This window comes from Gallus gallus, chromosome 2 (genome assembly GCF_016699485.2).
Source record: "Gallus gallus isolate bGalGal1 chromosome 2, bGalGal1.mat.broiler.GRCg7b, whole genome shotgun sequence".
Taxonomy (NCBI): domain Eukaryota; kingdom Metazoa; phylum Chordata; class Aves; order Galliformes; family Phasianidae; genus Gallus; species Gallus gallus.
The window spans coordinates 125,139,210-125,156,160 of record NC_052533.1 but is presented as its reverse complement, the minus strand read 5'-3'; the positions used below and the strand labels follow the sequence as shown (position 1 = coordinate 125,156,160).

At 41.2% G+C, this 16,951-nt stretch overlaps 1 protein-coding gene across 3 annotated transcripts in view; it reads left to right on the top strand.

The window, feature by feature from the left end:
• The first annotated feature begins 8,467 nt into the window (after positions 1 to 8,467).
• Positions 8,468 to 16,951, top strand: part of TRIQK (triple QxxK/R motif containing) — a 62,187-nt gene continuing 53,703 nt past the window's right edge. Inside the window, exons 1-3 of one of the 3 annotated variants that reach the window (XM_046937893.1) lie at positions 8,489 to 8,891; positions 9,937 to 9,988; positions 11,020 to 11,128. In XM_046937893.1, the coding sequence (XP_046793849.1) occupies positions 11,047 to 11,128 (82 nt within the window). In that variant the 5' untranslated portion in view covers positions 8,489 to 8,891; positions 9,937 to 9,988; positions 11,020 to 11,046. Of the gene's footprint in view, positions 9,989 to 11,019; positions 11,129 to 16,951 lie in introns of all 3 variants that reach the window. The other 2 variants (XR_005857510.2, XM_040695813.2) reach the window with 2 other exon arrangements.

Genomic DNA, 16,951 nt, shown 5'->3' with positions numbered 1-16,951 from the left:
GCAGCAAGATGCAACATTTTGGTTCGGTATTTTCTCAGTTAAATGGAGCACTTCTTGGCAATTATTTGTGAAGTTTGAGGGGTTCCAACTTGTTTCTGCTCTCCTCTTATTCCCTTCCTGCAAGACAAGAGGAGTGGGGATGTTCTTCATGAACGCTGCCTGTCATTAAGAGCTTAAGATTTAGGGGCGAGCATCTAAAATCTGGTTGTGATGACATTTAGATACAGATTTTACTGGGGAGAATGAAACTCACAAAGCCTTATCACAGTCAAGGGGAATTAAAGACCTAATTGCCTTATGTATTTGGACTTGTGGCTAGCCAGGAAATATATCTGTATTTACTTAAGTAGTCTGAAGTGCTGACAGAGAAAGTCTCCACATTATTCAGGCTGAGTAAAAATCCCATCTGCTTTTCCTAGCCAGGACCTTTCCAGGAAGGTTCTTTCTGCCTTGTGTTAACCACCTGCCATTTCTGGAAGGAAAAAGCACCAGGGAGGCAGCCCCTTAGGACACTTGGAGCTGCTTCTGCTCCTCTTGCAGCAGCCATGGCCCAGGGACACCTGGGAGAATGCTCCTCCAGCCCGTTGGGCTGTCCAGCTGAAAGACCTGCTTCCTACCTGCAGATTTGTTACTCAGCTACTGAGGAAGTGTTGGCTTTCCTCTTGCATTTGTGGGAAGAAGTGGTAGAGCACACTGGAGCGTGCATTAAGGATACTAAGAAAATAGGCGGTGAACCAAAAAAGTAGTAGTTACTGAAGACAGATTTCTGCCAAAATTTTGCAGGGAGGGATAGAAGACTACTCATGAGTTAAGATTTTTGCCAGTGCTCCAGCTGGTATAATAACAGAATAAACTCACTCTGATAAAAAATGAAGAGGTCAAAAAGGTTGACGGGTAGTAAATAACATCGAGGTTGGAATTAATATACAGACTGACAAGAATCTGTTGCTAATCTGGGGCTGTTAAACAGTTTTTTATTGAAGTCAAACAAATAATTACAAATGATACCTGCAAAGGTGGTCTTATCCTGAAAAACAATATTTGAAACTATTAGGATCACTAATTTCAAATGATTCAATGCAGTCTGCCAAAACAAAGTCTTGATGAAGCACATAACGAAGTTGTTGGACATGAGATCTCATAAAACCTCCCAAATCTCAGCAAGTACCATTTATTAAAAAGAGGGTTAGACTATGCTGTAATAGCAATGTGTAAGCACCTTCATAGCAAGAAGACACTGACAGCTTTACTGGTAGATAAAGGACATAGCAAGAGCCAATGGCTGAAGGAGGAAATTGAAATTTCACATTCAAATGTGAAATTAGAATTAGCTGGAGACAAGTCTCCAGCATGGGTCAACAGACATGCAGAAGACAGGGCTGAACGTGGAGGTACCCCATACATCTCTGGCCAGATGTGAGAGATGGGCTGTGCACGGAGGCTGCTCAGGACTCTGTTACATGCCTATCCTGAGGGTCAGTTCAGGCATTCCTTCAAAAAAATGGTGCTTCCAGTCAGTAACCTTTGCTCTGCTCAGTGGTTCCCCTGAAGCTGAGCAGGGGTTTTGTGAATGCAAGCAGTATCCAGGATGTCTGATCTAGGTCCTAAGAGGCATGCAGATATATGCAAAGTCTCTTGAATTGTGAACTGTACAGAGTTAGACAAAGGATTCACTTATTTAAACATCTTTTCTCTGGAGGGAATTGTTGCTGAATTCTCGGGAATACAGTGTAAGAATGGGGCAAATCTAGAACCATTTTTTTTCCCCAGCAAAATGCCCTCAGCTTTCATCAGTCTGCACTTGTAAATATATCCATTTCTTAGCAGCCTTTGATAGACACCTCTTTCATGACTGCTTTGTGAGTGCAAACCAAAATAATCTTCACAAATGAATCCCACTGTTTAACAGAGTGCTGCTCAGAAAAGAAAGTCCTCCTATTTGTTTTAATCTTGCTGCCTGATTATTTTATTCAGTGCCCTCTTAATTTTGATTTTTGGGAAACAGCAAATACTTGCTCCTTATTTACACTCTCTCTGCAAGTAATGACTTTGTGTGCTATCTCATCTTTTCTCCTTTCCAGGACTCAGAGTTTTATGTAACACGTATAACCTCCTCTTGTACAGTAGCCAGATCTTATCATCCCTGTTACCCACCTCCTTAATGTTTTCTGGTTCTACACATCTTCCCTGAGACACGGAGATGAGACACATTGCTCAAGACACAAAAACTCTGTTCTTACATACAAAATGTCTGTCTAATGATGACTTTTGTCTTTCTCTCTGTTCCCTTCTAAGCAATTTTGACTAGGCTATTTTGATGTTTTGACCTCTGCCAAGCACCATGCTGATATTTTCATATCTGCAATGACTCTAGGATTTCTCTCTTGACTGGTAATAGCTCACTCAAGCCATGCCTAGGACAGGACATTGAACTTTGCCAGAGAGACTGATCTTGGGCACTTGCATTTTATCACTTGTGCTACTGAATAGCTACAGCTGTTCTCAGTGCAGTACTGGTCTATGCCAGCTAGCTCTCTACCAAGCTATTCCCAAATGTGGTTCAAGATTCTTGAAGCACAAGTCATCATCTGCCAGGAATGACTACTAAGAGGCAGCCTGAATGTAGCCACACTGTTTGAGGTGGTTGAAGGGAATATGAAAATGGGCACATGTCAGGGCCTTGGTGTCAAAGACCAGTCCTAGGTACCCTAACATACAAGTATTCACACTGTGTTATCATGTATTAATAGTATGTGTAGGTACTTTTCCCATGGAATATTTGCATCTTACTGTTGGATTTCACCAGCCATTTTACAATGTAATCCCTGAATTTCATGGGATTTGATGACCTTTGAAGACAGTTTTACTTTTGATGACTTTGAATGAGTTTGTATCATCAGAAAAATAATTGTTGCTTTACTACTGAGTCATTTAGGACTGTATGGAATAGCATGGATGTCAGGCAAGTTCTTGCGAATGTCACTCTCCTTCTGGTATGAAACAGAGCTATTGTTTCTGTTTTTCTTCTGGAGGAGTAACAGCCCATTTATCCCACAGTAACTTGGCTGTATTGGTTTTCCAGTTGTAATATTTTGATCATTTACCTTTATCCACATTTTGAGTTGAATCTTTCAAAGAGCTAATAGATGCAGGAGGCATGATCCTCAACTACAAAATTTATGGGGTATCTTCCTCCATATGGGACATCCATCCACATCCATTTGCCATTGTATCTTCAACCACTTCCCTGGTAGAGAATGGTAGAGAATTCAGATGTGCTGGTCTGTAGTTTCCCAGCTCTTTCCAGATGGTCTTTATGCCTCAATTCTCCATCTGTAAAACTGTGATGCTGTGAGTTCACAAACTAATAGGCCTGCAATGAAGACTAATTAATGTATGTTTCTGAATCACTCAAATATGAGTAATATGAATGGCTATAAGGCATTTAAACGATTTGGAGAAGGCTCTGTCTACAAAGCAGTAAATAAAAAGGGAGACCAAACAATGAACAGCAATAAATAAAATACTGAACTACTGAATAATTTGTGTGCTAAGCAGGGGTATAAAGTGTAAAGCTGAAAGAGAAGATTATCACTCCCCAAGTCTGTCCTTTAGCTTCTCCAAAGCCAAGAGACATCGCCATCTCTTCTCAGGAAAATAAAACAAAAATCAAAATGAGATCTATTCAGTAAAGAAAATGAGAATTCAGTGTAGCGCTTAGAAAAGAAGTGTGATTTCTACTCTCACTTTGTCTAGCTTAAACTTTAATCTATACACTTTTCCCAATTATTATACTGGGAGGGGAGGAGTAGAAGTTAGAGAGTCCAAACAATATTAATAAGAATAGAGAATCTCTGCCATATAGAAAATCTCTTAATACTGCAGAATATATACATACATATAAAAAGGCTATTTTCATTCTACAAGATTCCCAAACAAATCACAGCTTAATTCTGCCTTGCAACAGGGCCTGTTCCAAAGATCTTTGAAGTTTCTAAATGACTCAACAGGCTTTGGATCTGGCCCTGCAGTAGTAAAATCTATGTTGAAAGTTTATAGATAACCATTTAGTCAGCGCTGGCTTAAGAAAAGAAAAAGGAAATAAATTAAATACATCTTCCAGTGACATAAGCCTCATGAAGAATTAACTAGGATAAGCACTTACTCTAGTTGGTGCACTGTCGATCTGAACAATGCAGACAAAAATAATAATTAAAACATAGCTTCATGCTGAGATGAAACTTTCAAGAGTGTCTACTGTGTTAAGCTTATGATTTTTCTGTTTTTGTATTTGCAAGCATAATTATGTCCCAGAGGCAACAGGAGCTAGTGCTTGTCAGTCCCCATTTCCCCCTCCGATAGGAGATTAATTTCTTTACACAGAAATCCAAAATTTGATGCCAGAGCAATAATAATAATGTAAACAAGTCTTTTATTCTTTTAATCTGGAATGCATAATTTAATGGCATAGCCGTATAAATAATGAAAATACCACATCTACTTTAGACAATTAAGGGTAAACTGAAGGTAACATTTAATGTAGTATTGATTGACTATATCAACAAAATGACGGCAGACATCTGTATGGATGAGAGCAGTTAGGAAAACACTACCAAATATATCAATACAGATTAAGCAGGGAAGGGATGGAGTAGACTTGGTGGCTCAGAGGACTGGTAATGGAATATGGAGCCTTTCATCTCCAGCACACTGATTCAAACTGGCCCAGGTCAGTCTGTGACTGAAAGTCATTACCATCAGGTGGCTCTTCAGTGAAGAGTTTGCCTAATGGCAGGCTGTCTGTGTCACAGAATGCACCATCTATTATGACTGACACTGTATTGAGATTTTCAGCTGGGAGGCTGGAATGAGAGAGGATGGGCTCTGCAGTCCCTTCACCTGGGGTGTAGTGGAGGGTGAGGACTGTTTCTGTGGCTTGCTCTGCCATGGGCTGTGCTGCAGAGGTTTTAGCAACTTGAGATTTTATTGACCACGGTGCTAAATACTAACCAAGCAAAGAGCAAGAGGAAGGTACCTGTGCTGAAGAGATTGCAGTTGAAATGTAAGAGAAGACAAGAACTGGCAGACAGAAATAGTAAAAATGGAATAACTAATCAGGCAGTACCAGTTAGCATGACAGAAGTAGGCTCAGCACACCAGCAGCATCAGGTTGCAGTGCATATCATGCCATACTTGTGTTTTTGGATGGATTTGTTACACTGGGGACAGCACAACAGAATTTGTTTAAAAAAAAAAATGAATGCAGTGAAATCAAGTATACTAGGTAAGTCAGTAGTGAGAAGTACCATACTAAAGCTAAGTGAGGAACTAGACAAGATGGGAACAAAGGCCTTCAAAATGAAGGCAAAGTGCTTACAGAGTCAGTGCACAGATGAGAGACGTTGCAGAGATGCAAAGGTGGGAGTGACAGACAAAGGAATGAGATAAGGGGATTATTTCTTTCAGCAGCAGTTCTGCTTGGATATGAGCAGAGCAAGACTGTATCTGTCAAAGCCGCCAAAAATGACATTGTTATGAAGTGACAGGAGCATAAAGACAGTTTTAGGTTGGATGGGCAATGCTGCACCTTTTGAGTTCTGGAGAAAGATATTACCTGAAAATAGCCTGAATGTTAGCATCAATTAAATTGCTTATTGACAACATTTGGACTGAATCCTGAGAGATGAGACATACCTTTTATTGATAATGAGGGCAAAGTGAATGTACCACAAAGAATTATTTACGTTCTCTTACATCTTTGAGCTTGACCTGATGGTTAGACATACACAAGGCCATACCAGGTTAGACAGCAGACAAGTTATTGCATTTTAGGGAGGTAGTTTTATGTAGTTAATGTTGTCAACTTGGAACAAAGATGTTCAGCATCGTTCTTCACTCTTTGATCCACCGAGCTCTGAAGGTTCATGAACTGCTGCAAAAAAAGCCTTTACAAAAGATGTTTTTTTTTTTTTTGAAAAAAAAAGCCTATTTTCACTCAAATTTAACTGACTTAGCTCAACTTCTATTGAATTTTTTTTTCTTCACAAATCTTAAAGTTGAAAACCACTGCATAGAAGAATAAAACCAAACAGACTCTTGTCAAATTGTCAGAGGAACCTGAAGATTTTGTGAAGAAGTGAAAGGTGGGAGAAACAGGAAAAGTCGGTCAGTGAAAACAGCAGCCCATGCATTTTCTTTGAAATTCTGCAAGAAAAAATAAAACCATGTTGCTTTAAAAAAAAAAACCATTTAGATCTTAAAATTCATATGCCCAAGAGATATGGCAACAAATCGATGGGTGTGCCAAGATTAATAAACTGTACCTGTTATTCCTCCCTGATTGATAACCATTTCAGTTATAGTTACATATTCAGTAATAATTCTATTCCTTGTGTATTTATAACCGTGACAGATGACAAATATCCTAGGATGCATACACTCCACACAGGCCTCTTCTTATCCTTCAAAATGCACCAAGTCTGTAAGCAGTACTTGCTGTCATCTGGGTGCCCGCTGCCTCTCTAACCATTTGACCAGCATGCATGCTTTCACTGCATAAGCCTTGCAATGGGAAATAAGCACACTTCTTTGTTTGTTTGTTTTTCTCCATAGAGCGAAGGTTAAGAATGAAGAAATTCAGAACAGTGAAACTAAAAATTGTGAAGATTTTTCAGTGGTCATAGAGATCTTTTTCAAGAAGTCCTAAATCATAATACAGATTGACTCTTTAAGGTTGCTGGTCCTGTACAAATTTATCGCTTAGAAGAATAACTTGGGGATGGAATGAGTATCACCATCGGGTGAAATTACATGGAATTGAGCTTGTACTGAGTGTATTTTGCTACAGCATCTCACAAGGACAAATTTCTCAGTAGTTATTTGGGTAACACAAAACCAAATCATAGAATCATAGAATCATAGAATTGCTAAGGTTGGAAAAGACCCACAGGATCATCCAGTCCAACCATTCGCCCTTCACCAATGGTTCCCGCTAAACCATGTCCCTCAGCACAACATCCAAACACTCTTTAAACACCACCAGGCTCGATGACTCCACCACCTCTCTGAGCAGCCCATTCCAGTGAAATATCTGACTACTCTTATTCTGATATGTCTTCAGGCTGTGTTTTTGTTTGCTTTTGTGGTTTCTTTTTGTTTCTTTGGTTGTTGTGATTACCTAGTCCAAAAACATGTGTAATAGCCATCATAGCTCTTCTACACATATTACATACAAATATCAATGAGAGTAATAATTAATTGGGTTTAACTGAACTGTATTAAAACAAGTAAACAAAATATTTAATTGTATATGGTTCTTGCTAAGAGTACAAACAAATAAATTGTCATTTCAAATTCTGAACACACAGAAATTAGAAAAACCAGAGAGAAAGCCTCCTGAGGGTGCCACACTCCCTGCCCCACAGGGGCAGGTACCCTGAGAAGCAAACGTGTTCAGTGAGCTGCTTGATTCCAAGGAGTTACATACTGTTCAGCGTGAGGACTTTCTGTACAAAAGGTACAAAAACCAGCACGTGTCTCCTCAGCTGAAGTCAGGATTGGCTGTATTTCCAAGAAATCTGTTTTGTTTCAGCTCTCCACTAAGCCTGCTACTGAAATGACTGGAGAAAACCCCGTGGTTTGGCACACAGGCCAGGCAGAAACTCTGATGAATCAACTTTTCTCTAGGCTCGTTCTCCACTCTGTATTCATGTCATCCTTCTAGATGGGAAAGTTCAGCTGGGTAGGGCTTTCACTTCCCGAGCTGCAGAGGTAAACAAATGCAAATATTTCTTGTTGTGTATTTTTACTCCAGAGGAGTGTTACACTTGATTATCAGCTGCCATTTTGCAGGAGGCGAGGCACATCCCTGCCATACTAATCAGCAGAGTCCGAAGAGCCGAGGGCTGATTGCCTGCGCCAAAGTAATGAATTATGTTGTAGAGGACGTGGTGGTGGATGATTACCTGACAGGGTTAGTAATTCACCATATGTGTGGTTTTAGGTCCTTAAATGTAAATCCTGGCTTGGGTGGGCTTCTATTGTGAAGCGAACGTCCAATTGCTTTGAATTTCACTTGCTTAGCACATTTCTCACACAGGTAGGCAAAGAGCTGTCAGAACTGAGTGGCACTGATGGATGTGGTTAGCGTGCACGGTGCTGATGGCTTGATGGTTGGACTAGATGACCTCACAGCTATTTTCCAACCTTAACGACTCCACGGCTCTACGAAGCAGGGCCGCAGGCACTCTGCACGGCCGCACCTGCAGAACCCTCACCCCACAGCACCGCTCTGCGAACTCCGAGGGGTTCCATGGGCAGAGTGCAGGCTATGGGGGCACCTTCTCCATCCCACCTGCAGTCACAGCTGCGGCGGGGCGGGCCCTGCATTCAGCCCCTCGCAGGCCGCAAGCCGCTGCCCGCCGGGGCGGGCGGCAGTGGGAGGCGGGGCGGAGACGGTAGCCCCGCCGGCACAGGACACCGCCCCGCCGCTGGAGGACGGAGGAGGCGGAGCTCTGCAGCTCGGCCCCAGGTACCGCGCCGCGTCCCGGGCTGGGCGAGGGGCGGCGGGTAGCGGAGTGGGCCTTCGCCGCCAGGTCTGCGGTTGCCACGGCAACCGTCCCCCCCCCCCAGCCGCCGGGCGCCGTGGGCGCGCTGCCCCGCCGCACCTCCGGCGCCGCCATTGGCCTGCGGACAGTCGCGCCCCGCCGGCGGCGCACTCGGCCGGCCCGCTGCCCCCGCGGGGCTCCGCCGCCATTGGCCGGCAGGAAGCGCTCGCCACCGCCATTGGCTGGAGCGTGCTGCCAATCGGGGCGGCGCCTGAGTGCCGCCTTCGGAACGTGTGCTGAGGGGGCGGGAGGGGGCAGCGGCTGCAGCGAGCGTGGCCATCTTGGGTGTGGGCGGGCGCGCGGGGTCCGGAGGGCAGAGCGGGCGGCTCCTAAGGGGGGGCTCAGGCGAGGCAGGGTCTGGCCGTGACCCTTCACCCCGCTTTGAGCTCTACGCAGACCTCCCTCGTTGCTCTTCATAAACCCCTTGCCCGGGGTCTCTTTAGTGCGGGTGGTGGATGAGGACGGGTCCGGCTGAGGTTAGGGAGCTGGTAGCAGGCCTGCAGTTCATCTGTACAGCCCCACGGCTTTCCCTGGAGAGCCGTGTGTAGCCGTGACACGTCCACAGCGGTGCGGGCTGTGGAGGGGCCGTGTGTGACCAGCAGGCTGCCTCGGCGCTGAGGCAGGGTGAGCCCTGACTTGTAGGGCTCACGGAGTTTACCTTTTGGGTGTGAAGTATTCTGGGGACATGGCACTCCTTTGTGTTTTCTGTGGAGCGAATCGGTCGTACTTAAGCTCAGAAAATCCTGTGGGAGCTTCAGTGTTTCTGAATGTGAAGTGCTGACAGGGTTTTCTGTAAACCTAACCCTGTGGCTCTGAAACTGCTTTGTGCTTCATCAGCCTAAGTAATGAGGGCTGTGTGTTGTACCAGAAAACCCCTTTAAAAGAGCTTATGGTGTAACCGGGCTGTTGGTATGGCACACACTTTAATTTAATGACATTTCACGTGGGCCTCAAGTTCTATGCTGTTAAGGATCAGGCTATTTCCTGAAGTTGAGAGCTGTCTACTGATCAGAATGCAAGGGTACCTGCTAGTAAAAAACAATCCTTTCGGCCTTTGCTACCAGTCTGGCTATTGCATGGTGTAAAACTGCAGGAAGTGATGTTTAACAGTTGCAGAACAGCTGCAATTATGGTGAAATTTGAATTATTTCTTAAGTAGCACTGTTTGGTGTGTTTTACTTGGCTGAATCACTTCTTGGTACAAAATGAGCTAGGAACAAGCTTGGTTGTTGAGAACATAACTTGTCTGTTCACAAAGGAAAAATTGGGCAGATGCTTTTGTTGGCATGATTAACTTTGATCTTGAAATAGTACATATTTATCCTTCTAGGACTTGCTTTTTGTTGCCTTTATGGAAGGCATGAAGATGCAAGCATACTTAGGTGAGTGCTCTCAGTGCAGACAGAAAATAAAGAAGGATTGGTTTTAAAGAAATTAAATCACTGCCAGTACAGAGAGTTGTCACATTATTATTGTTACAGGAAAGGACAATTGCTCACTTTGTTATTTCTTTCCATATGTAAATATTTCTTCTAATTTATTTTAGACTTCTATGTAATCTTCTATTTTGATCCACTTGAGCATGGGCATTGACTGGGTAACCTCAAGAGGTCCCTTCCAAAATCACTAGTTCTGTTGCTTCATTTAATCAAGTAGAGTTTACAACAAGATTCTGCAATTGGTTTCTTTGTCTGAAACAGTATTTTGTATCAGCAGAAGCAATATAGTAAATAAATAATAATAAAAAAAATGAAACAAAAAACCCAACAGCCCTTGTTTCACTGCAGATTTGGGGGTTCTTCAAATACCTAGGATTGGGAAGATCATAGCAAATCACTGAAATGGAGATTTCTGTTCACTGGCAAAGCTTCTCTTTGAATTGAGTCTTGTATCTGTATACGTGCTAGCACATATATGTCTGCGTATATTTATCTGTTATGTTCCATAAAACAGGATTATCCCTTCAGCTTCAGATGCAAACAGTTGAGTTGCTGAATTCAATTACTGCATCATATTTAATGAACAAGATTTTTCCAAAGCTCTTTCCATAAAAACAGACTTCAGTGAAATGAAATATGCAGGAATATGTATTATTTCATTGTAAAATCATACATAAAATCATAAAGACAGTGCTTTTTGTGACTCTTTTTCTTTTCAATTTTTATAGTCTTGAATAGTAGAAAGTTAGTTTATGCATGCTGAAAGAGTCCATGTGCACTTCTGCCAGCTTATGACTTCTTCATAGTCATAACTTCTTGCTGTTACGCTGTGCAGCTTTTTAAGATAAGGGAGCTAATTTGTGTGCAAGTTTTATGCCAAGGTATGGGAAAATCCTCTAACCCAATATTGGTCACAAATAGAAAATGAAGACCTGGTCAATTAAGCTAATATATCCACCTGTTATACTACCCAGTGTATAGCTAGGATTTGATTTGTCTGAATGTTTGAGCCAAATTTGCAGCTGAGTGTTGAAGGAGGGCTGACGTTCAGTGCGCTGTATGGCAGTACCTTCAGCAAACAAGGTAACTGGTGTGTTTTCTTTTGTTTGTGTGCTCTTTTTGTTGTGTTTTTCTGAGTTCAATGAAGACTTTTTTCCTTGGGTTTTCCTGTGAAGTTTATTTCTTGGTACCATGAGTTTTTCTTAGGACATTTTTTAAATCTGTCAGAAGAAACCAGGTGAATACCATTGAGATCAGTTAGAATTCCAATTAATTATAGTTTCCTTGAGATTTTTTCATAACCATGAAGTTCTTGGTTTTGTTTTACTTTAGGATATTTTCATAGTAATCTGAATTTTTCATTGGACAAAACAAACTGAATTACAAGGGAGGTTAGAATACTTTGGAAGGTCTTTATGTATTCCTAAAGTAGGCTAATGTTACACAATGAGATTTTTAAGCTTATTTAAAAAAAAATAAATGGGTTACCATCATTTCGGAGAGGAAAGGCACTCAGGTAGAATCAGTACTTAACAAAGTAAATTGTTATGTTTTTATGCTAGGAGATACATAACGAACATGACATGGTTGTCTCCCTTAGTTTTCAGACTTTCTTCCAATACTAATATTTTAATACACTTACACCTGGGATGTAGGACTGCAAAAGTGTGCATTCTCCGACACAACTCTACTGTATTTTTTTTCACTTGCTTCTTGCAGGTTTACTTTTCATTGAGAAAGAAACGTTAAAGAGAGTTTCAGAATACGTACAAGCCAATCATTTTTTTAAATAAGGAATGAAGTGCTTTTCAGTGCAATGGCCATTCTCATTTCAAATGAAGTCTGCGATGATTAAATATTAAAATGATCGATGGTTTAAATTAATATAAAAACTTTTTAGGGGATTATTACAAAGATTAACATTTTTAATGTTTTAATACTTCCATAGTTTATCAATCACAGGCAGAGTGAAACTGTTTTTAGTGAGCAAGCTGATGAACTCATATATCATTGCAATATTATGCATAACATAAACTTCATGATGTTGGTGGTAGAAGAGATAAAGAAACAATTTATGTTGTGGCTCTTTAATAATCAGTTTTGGTCTTGGAGTATTTTTTGACATGAAAGAAGCAGGTAAGATTATCATTATTGTTCATTCATGTGTTGTGATTGTTCTTCACATTATCCTTCATAGAATCATTGAATCATAGAATGGCTTGGGTTGGAAGGGACCTTAAAGACTACCTAGCTCCAATACCCTGCTGTGGGCAGGGCTGCCACCCACCAGATCAGGCGTCCCCATCCAACCTGACCTTGAACGCCAGGAATGGGGGGTATCCACAGCTTCTCTAGATAGCCCATGCCAGTGCCTCACTACTCTGGATAAATGCATTTCCTCTCTTTTAGTTTAAAGCCATTCCTTCTTGTCATTATTTAGACCATGTAAAAAGTGGTTCTCCTGCTTATATGCTCCCTTCAAGTACTGGAAGGCTGCGGTTAGTTCTCTACAGAGCCTTCTCTTCTGCACGCTAAACAAGCACAACTACCTCAACCTTTCTTCATAGGAGAGATGCTCCAGCTCTCTGATCATCTTAGTGGCCTTCTTCTGGACCCACTCCAACTTCTCCATATCTTTCTTGTACTGGGGCCCCAGTGTGTTTACCATCAAAACCAAGATATGCTGTGTTGAATTAGTGGATGTAAGCTCAATAGCAGGAGTCAAGAGGGAAAGTGGATAACAGGAAAGGAAGGCTACAGTGGAAATCCAGAAATAGCTGTTGAGCTGGTGAAATGAGTAAATGGGGAAAAACCTGTTCTGACAGCAGAAGCTTAAAGTGGAGAAGGTGCTTATACCAGAAATGGCAATATGAGAGTGTAGAAGAGCAAAGGTTAGCACTAGGTCAATGCTGAGAGTAGTATTGGGAAGTTAAATTCCATAGGGCAAACTGAAGCACATCATTCTGTACATATGGCCAGTTTGTTGCCAGCTACTAATGCTGTTATTTCTATTCTAAAATAAGATGATGAAGTAAAAGACTTAAGTTATATTGTCTGTAGTTGGTTGCCTTTAGCCAGAAAGCCACATTGTTTCTCATGTTTCTTCCACTGAAAATAAAAAAAAGGAAGCAAAGTACCTCTTATGTTGTGAACTCTGTTCTGTAGAGGAGGAAACAAATTGGGTTGGAAGCATAGTAGGTCTTAAAGTTTGAACTGTTTTCTTTCTGCCTGTTCTGTGTGATGTAAATGAAGAAAAGGTTAAGTTTACCCATGGTAATTCCCTTTCACATTTACATTGTCAGTCAGCCTTTGTAGCTTTTTGTGCTTTCATGTATTATGTTTTCATTGTAATCTGTACATATGAAGTTCTCAACTCTACAAACTCATGTGCTCAAATTTATTCATTATTGGCTCTGACAGATGTGCTCTGGAAGCCTTTGGTACTGGATTTCAGATGCTGCCAGCTGGTCGCCTTCTTCCCAACTCCAGCTGTAGTCTGTAGGGAAGAGCCCATGATCCCTACATCTCAATCACTGGAGTTTGCTTCCTTTCTCCTTAGCCCAAATCTACTCTTCAGTAGATGGAGCTGATGCATGGACTGTGAATGGGGCTCCTGGGGCAGAGTGCATCCCAACTTTCTTCCTTGTCTTTGAGACAGTGGGCAGCAGCGTTGTAAAGCCTCTGAGGTGCACCCACTTTGCTGATGAGACTCCCTGTAGTTTAAGGTGAATGTGTTTTTGATAACCTGTATTTTCCACCTTTTACTGGAATTTACTGAATCAGCATGGAGGACATTTCAGTGCTTTGCTTTACCATACTGCCATCTCCTCCTGGTTTTGTCTGCTCTTAGAGATGATCATGGCTGAAAGTTCATAAATCCTTCTGTCATGTAGTGAGTATGCCATAGAAATTGTCCAGTAGGCAGTTCTAGTGTTGAACTCATTGTGTGTGGAGCTGATTAAGCTGCCTGCAATTAAGATTACATCACTTTATTGCAAGACCAGTTTTGTATTACTGACGTCCTTGCCAAAAGGAAACAGTTAACCTGGAGGAATGGATTATTTGTTTTGTTTTTGTCTTGGCTGTCAAACTGGAAGTACGCTATTTGTATAACTAACAGTGAAATTTGATTAGGTCGTTGATTGACTATTGCCAGACTAAAATTAATTTAAAAATGAGTCACAATAAAATGGATAAAGAGCTGGGTAGCTGCCGACACTCAGAAGCAGTGGCTGGAGGCCACTGCCAGCAGGTGAGTGCTCATGGGGGCTTCTACCAGAGTTACCTCTGAGTGTACTTCTAAAGCCAGAGGTGGTTCTGGTAGAGGGCAGTGACAAAAGGGGCTGATATACATCAGGGTGGAGATGAGAAAGCAAACTAAATCCCTTTTGTAGTACCAGTGCTGGGATGCTGTATCTAGTTCTAATGTCTCAAAAAAGCATGTCCTGAAAAAATACTGAAAAAAAATTTTGAAGGCACAGACTTACTGCTGCTAATGGTGGTGGTGCTTGAACGTGGATTCAAGCTTGCTGTAATGCTTCTGAGTACTTGTCTACCTTACCATGCAGGGCTTCAGCAAGGTCTCTTGGGTGGCTGTCCTGCAGGCTGTGACAGAAGCCCTCCTGTGTATGTGGTGTGGGAGTGTTGAGTGAGCCTGTGCTCCACCCCTGCGATTTTGTTACTTCTTTTCTTTACATGGAGTGTGGAAGGTATTGTTTCCTTTTTGTTGTATGAATGCCTCATGAAAAGCTTCATATAATTTGTTTGTTTTTTTTTCAACCTTAGACTTAGGTGTGATCAAATTTAAGTATGATTTTAGTGGGCACACAAAGAATTTCAGCAGCTGATAATTTGAGTTTTTTCATTCTGCATTCATAAAATGGTCAAAGCAAGAATGGGTGTTGCTTTCTTTGGAATTTTTTGACTTATACCATTTAATTTGTGAACAAATCTTTCTGTAAGTTGGAGTAAAAAGGTTAACAGAGCATTCTTAGTTTAATATTAACCTTCTTATTCTGAAAGATAAGATAATTTGAAAGTCTGAGTTATTTCAGTATCTTTCTGAGTATACAGAGCAGCAGCCTAACAGGCAAAGTAGGAAGAGGGTATTCTGGAAGAAGTGATTATTACAGAAACAAAACCTATTAAAAAAAAAAAAAAAGCTTCAAAGTATTTTCATTTTAAGTACACCAGTGGGGTTAAATAATATTTGTGACTTCTGTTAAAGTAACACATCATAATAATTTAAAACAAAAGGTCCCAGTGCACTTGCTAATATCCTTTATGGCTTCAGTAAAATACATCTGAAATGATTTACAAAGCAAAGCTTCTGAATACATTCCTCCAGTTCTACATGAGAAGAGAGTCTGTTTATCTTCATGTATGTTTATATATACCCATGGAAATTATGATCTAAATGTGGGTACAGTACTAAAACATAGCCATATAAGCAGAGTGAAGAATCCAAAGCACTTGCATTCTGTCATTTATTGCACACAAGTCATGTATATTGTATAGGCTCTGTTCAATTCTGTGTCCTGACCATAGAAGGAGTCTATAGAATCTGTGCTGTATCTTGAGGAGGCTGACAAGAGGAGGGAATGGGACTTGTAAGAGAAAGTTCAGAGCAGCTGCTCTCTGAGCAAACTTGTCTGGTTTTGAGCATCCTGACCTGAGCGCTGTCAGTACTGGAAAGAGCCAAGAGTTGGAAAGATGTCTGTGATGTACAGTACTAGTATAGACTTGTATTAACTCACCTTACTAAAAAGCAAAACTAAAATCACTATGGAAACAACCAGATTGACAGTCAAGCTTAGTGTGAATAATGAAAATATTTTGGAATTTTAAAGTAGAAACAACTGAGCCAGGCTCCTTCTCGACATTGATCCAGCTCTCCTTGAACTTCTTGAGTCAGGCTTTGACAATTTGCAGTGTCTGGTGGGTAGGCACAGTGGTACAGTTGTACAGTGAAGGTTGAACTGAGCCATTGTTCCAGAATGAGAACCAATCTGCAGGTTCTTATGCTGATTGGTGTTGAATCTGTTTGTCTTTGTGAAGGCAAGCTTGATATTGTCTTACTGCATGCTCCAGTGTTTTTTGTTGGTTGCATGCAGTCTACCAGGCTCTATTTCAGGCAGCATACGCCTCTCTTTTTAGTATTGTATTACACTAATGTATTTACAATAAATACAACTTCATGTGGCCGTGTGCCTTCAGCCATCTAAGCAACTACATTTTCTTTGCATGTTAATCTCTATAGGTGCCGTCCTCTACTTTGGGTTTCTTCTGGACAATGACCTTTGCAGCAAAATTTCTTTTTTATTGTGACACACACACACACACACACACACACACACACACAGCACCAATGGTTACGTTCTCATAATTCACTGTTATTCCAGCTGATGTTGTTCTACTGTATGATGATCTTTTCTTTTTGCTGCCTTTTCTTCTCAGCTTATTCTTCTCCACGCTTGTTCTCTCTCTGCCTTAAAATGTGGCAACAAAAGTGTACCACATTTTCTGATGTCTGTCAAAGTTTCCTTATATATGAAGGTTTTATCCTGCTTCTGATACAGTCCTAATTCAGTTTTTCCTTCAAGATTCAGATTTTTTATGGATATTAATGATTTTCTGTTCACTTGGGGTTTTTTGCCCAAATAGAATATAAGCCTCTTCAAGAGATGATATCCCATACACTATTTATCTTAAAAATCATTGCCTTTGATGGACTCTCTGGGTAAGTTTCAGAAGAGCCAAGACTTGAGCAATTTAGATGTCATCTGCCGTGAGCGTACTTGGGCTATTGTTTCAGACTACTTTGGAAGCGACTGAACCGATGTTATTTAAGCCATTTTAAACTCTTCGCCCAGCTGTGGCCTAATCCTTCAAAACCAGTAGAGTGGA